The sequence below is a fragment of the Monoraphidium neglectum genome (assembly GCF_000611645.1).
Source record: "Monoraphidium neglectum strain SAG 48.87 unplaced genomic scaffold scaffold01623, whole genome shotgun sequence".
In the NCBI taxonomy this organism is placed as follows: domain Eukaryota; kingdom Viridiplantae; phylum Chlorophyta; class Chlorophyceae; order Sphaeropleales; family Selenastraceae; genus Monoraphidium; species Monoraphidium neglectum.
The window spans coordinates 1-2,854 of NW_014012005.1; the positions used below are offsets into that span (position 1 = coordinate 1).

The 2,854-nt window shown below is 62.8% G+C and overlaps 1 protein-coding gene across 1 annotated transcript; it reads right to left on the reverse strand.

Annotated features, from left to right (window-relative positions):
* Positions 1-366: 366 nt before the first annotated feature.
* MNEG_8505 (MAP kinase phosphatase 6) lies at positions 367-1,657 on the reverse strand (the record flags this gene model as incomplete). The annotated part of the gene is made up of 2 exons (XM_014043021.1): positions 367-644; positions 1,651-1,657. 2 exons carry the CDS (start codon positions 1,655-1,657, stop codon positions 367-369), a joined length of 285 nt encoding a protein of 94 aa, XP_013898475.1.
* Between the last annotated feature and the right edge of the window lie 1,197 nt (positions 1,658-2,854).

Sequence of the window (2,854 nt, forward strand, 5' to 3'; positions counted from 1 at the left end):
GGGCAGGAGGGTGCAGACAGGCATGGGCGTGCCGGCATTGGTGCGGCAGGGCGCTGCAAGGAGGCAGCAGCGGCTGCGAGGGCGCGGCACCGTCTGCAAGGGGTCCGCCGTTTGAGATGTTTTGATGGTGCTGCAGGTGCTGGCGCAGGCGGGCGCTGCGGACGCCTGGGCGGGGGCGCCCGTTCCAGAGCATCCGCCGCAGCTTCAAGGGCCAGACGGGCCTGGCGGCCGCGACCGACGCTGCCACGACATGCAACGACGTGACCCGAGCGAGACCCACCAGGTGCCCTGCTGCTCGCCGTGCCCTGCGCCGGCTGCTCATGCGTCCGCCCCCCTCCCCCTTTCCCCGTCCCCGGCGCCCGCCGCTCACGGCGTGCGCGCGGCAGCGATGAGCTCCGCGACCGCCTTGTACGGCATGAACCCGTTAACACCGCCGATCCGCATCTCGGCCTGCGGCGGCAGCTCGGCCTGCAGGCTCACAAACACGTGGGGCCCCGCGGATATGATGGCGTCGAGCTGCGCCTCTCCCTGGTCGTGGCTGGCGCAGCGAGAGGGCTCGATGTAAGGATAGCGGCCGACGAGCAGCGCGCCGGGCAGCAGCCAGTTGGCGTAAGAGGCGAAGGCTGTGGCGGCCTCGTAGGCGGCTGGGCGGGGGTGGTGGGGAGGGGGAAGGCGGGGGTAAGCGCAGGCGAGATTGTGTCAGGGTTAGGTTGAGAGGGCGGGCGCGAGGGAGTTGAATGTAATGCGCGTGGAACGTGGCTGTAATGGCAATTGCATGAGGGCTGCAGAGTGTGGGCTGGCGCGCACGTGCGTCCTGCAGCGCACCGTGCGGGTTGCCGCTGGCCGCGGCAAAGCACGTCAGTCAGGCAGGCGCACTGCACCGAGCTGCTCCATTCGTCACGCACACACCGCTCCTCACCATCTAGCGGGGGCAGCTGAGGAAGGTTAGGGGACTCAACGCCAACGGTCGCCTGAAGCGTCTCCACCTGCTGCGCCTGGCACCGCTGCGCGTGCTGCCGCTTCACCACAGGTGTGCTGCGCGATGGGCTGGCCGAACCCCACACATGAGCGGCCGTGCTGCTGCGGTGAAGAGATACGCATTTCGCCGGTACAAAGAACAATCCGGGCGTGGCCCGAGCGCGCGTTGGCCGCGCGGCCCGAGACGAGGAGACTACAGAGGCCCTCATACTTGAACGTTGGCCTGAATTATTTGAATCTTGATCAACAAGAGAAATTGAGTTGGTGGAAGCGTGTGAGCAACCTTGGATCTCTGCCACCGACCGTTCAACAGATCACAGCATTGGCCCTGTGAGCCAAAGCGCACTTCCTTCATCCACATCACAGATCTCAATTACTCCGTCACATTTGGCTGGCTGCAAGGCTTTGCCAACCACGGTCAGCCGCGGTCAACCCACAGCTCTCATCCACAGCTGCACCAGCACGCACACCCTGCCGCAAAATGAGTGCGCGGGGCGGCTGCTGTTGCAGCAGCTGGGTGTCAGCCGCGTCAGCCAAGGCCAGGGCGCTGCTGGGAAAGCAAAGCTGGCAGGCGGTTGCCATTGGCATGTCTCTCGTGCTCACAGCACCACGCAGTTCGGCCACGGCCGTGTGTGCGACACCGCTAGTGGTCCCACCAGCTGCCCACCTTACCAGGCATTCACTGCTCAGCGCCAGCGAGGCTGCCAATCGTTGTGTTGAGACCCATTTAGCAGAGCTGCTCAGGCACTCCGCGCCTGTTCTTGTGCTATGAGCCGGCCTGCGAGGAACTTGTTGACTGCTAGATGAACCACATGGTGCCTAGTCAGCGACCACGCACAACCCGCGCAGCCAGCGACTGCAAATGGTTCGTTCACGCAATCGAAGGGGTCAAAGGGCCAAAAGGGTTCGGATCATCAGTCATGGCAGATTGCTTTGGAGGGACCAGTTATTGTGCCGCGTGTCGTGCCTGCCTTGAACTGTGCCATAGTGCCGTCGCCGCGCTCATCTCTTGACTGACAGCGCAAGCATCAGTGGCCTGGTCTTTTGGGGTCGCCAGCTGCCACAGCGGCCTCACCAATAGACGAGCAGAGGCCCCTGTTATGGATTCCGGGCGCATCCTCTTGACGTCACGCGCTTTCCCTGCATGCGGCATCTATTGCTGCAGTAGAGTAGAGTCAAGTAGGCCGGGCTCTGGACACTCAGTGAGTGTCAAGGTTGGGCGCAAGGGTCAGGGCACCGCCCGCTCCCCCACTGCCTCAACTCTGAGGGACCCCAGGTAGGGGACCCCTGCTGGGTGCACAAGGGCCCTCAAGTGACGCCCTCAGGCTGCCCCTTGCGGTGTCGCCTTGCGCACGCCTTACATCTATGACATCGAATGGACAGGTTCAGAACTCATGTGGCCGTGCGGGTGTACAGGTGCCCTGCAGGGTGCGCCAGCTGGTGCACCAGGCCCCGCCCCATTGGTCAATATGGGATGCATACAGTACAATGTTGTCTTCAAAATGCATAAATCCCTTTTAACGGAGGTGCTGAGGCCATCACCAGCCACCCTGTTATGAGCCGCCCGTGGAGCGTTGTGGTTTGGGTGACGTGCCAGCTGCGGAAGTTGGTGCGGAAAGTTGACAGCCATTTGGGCAGCACTAGCTCTGCAGCTGGCGGCGACATGTGCGGACAGCCTAGGTTGCGCAGCATAAGCAACAAATAATTATCGATGTGGTTTCGCTATCTGGATCAAAACGGCGCATGTGGGCCGAAAAGAATGGCGTGGGGCTGCAGAGAAGGTCGAGGTGTCCGTTTGGCAGGCCCATGGGCGGCTTTCAAAACATCCACGCCCAGTGCTTGCGCAAGGTTCGGGAACACCGGTTTTTCATTTCTG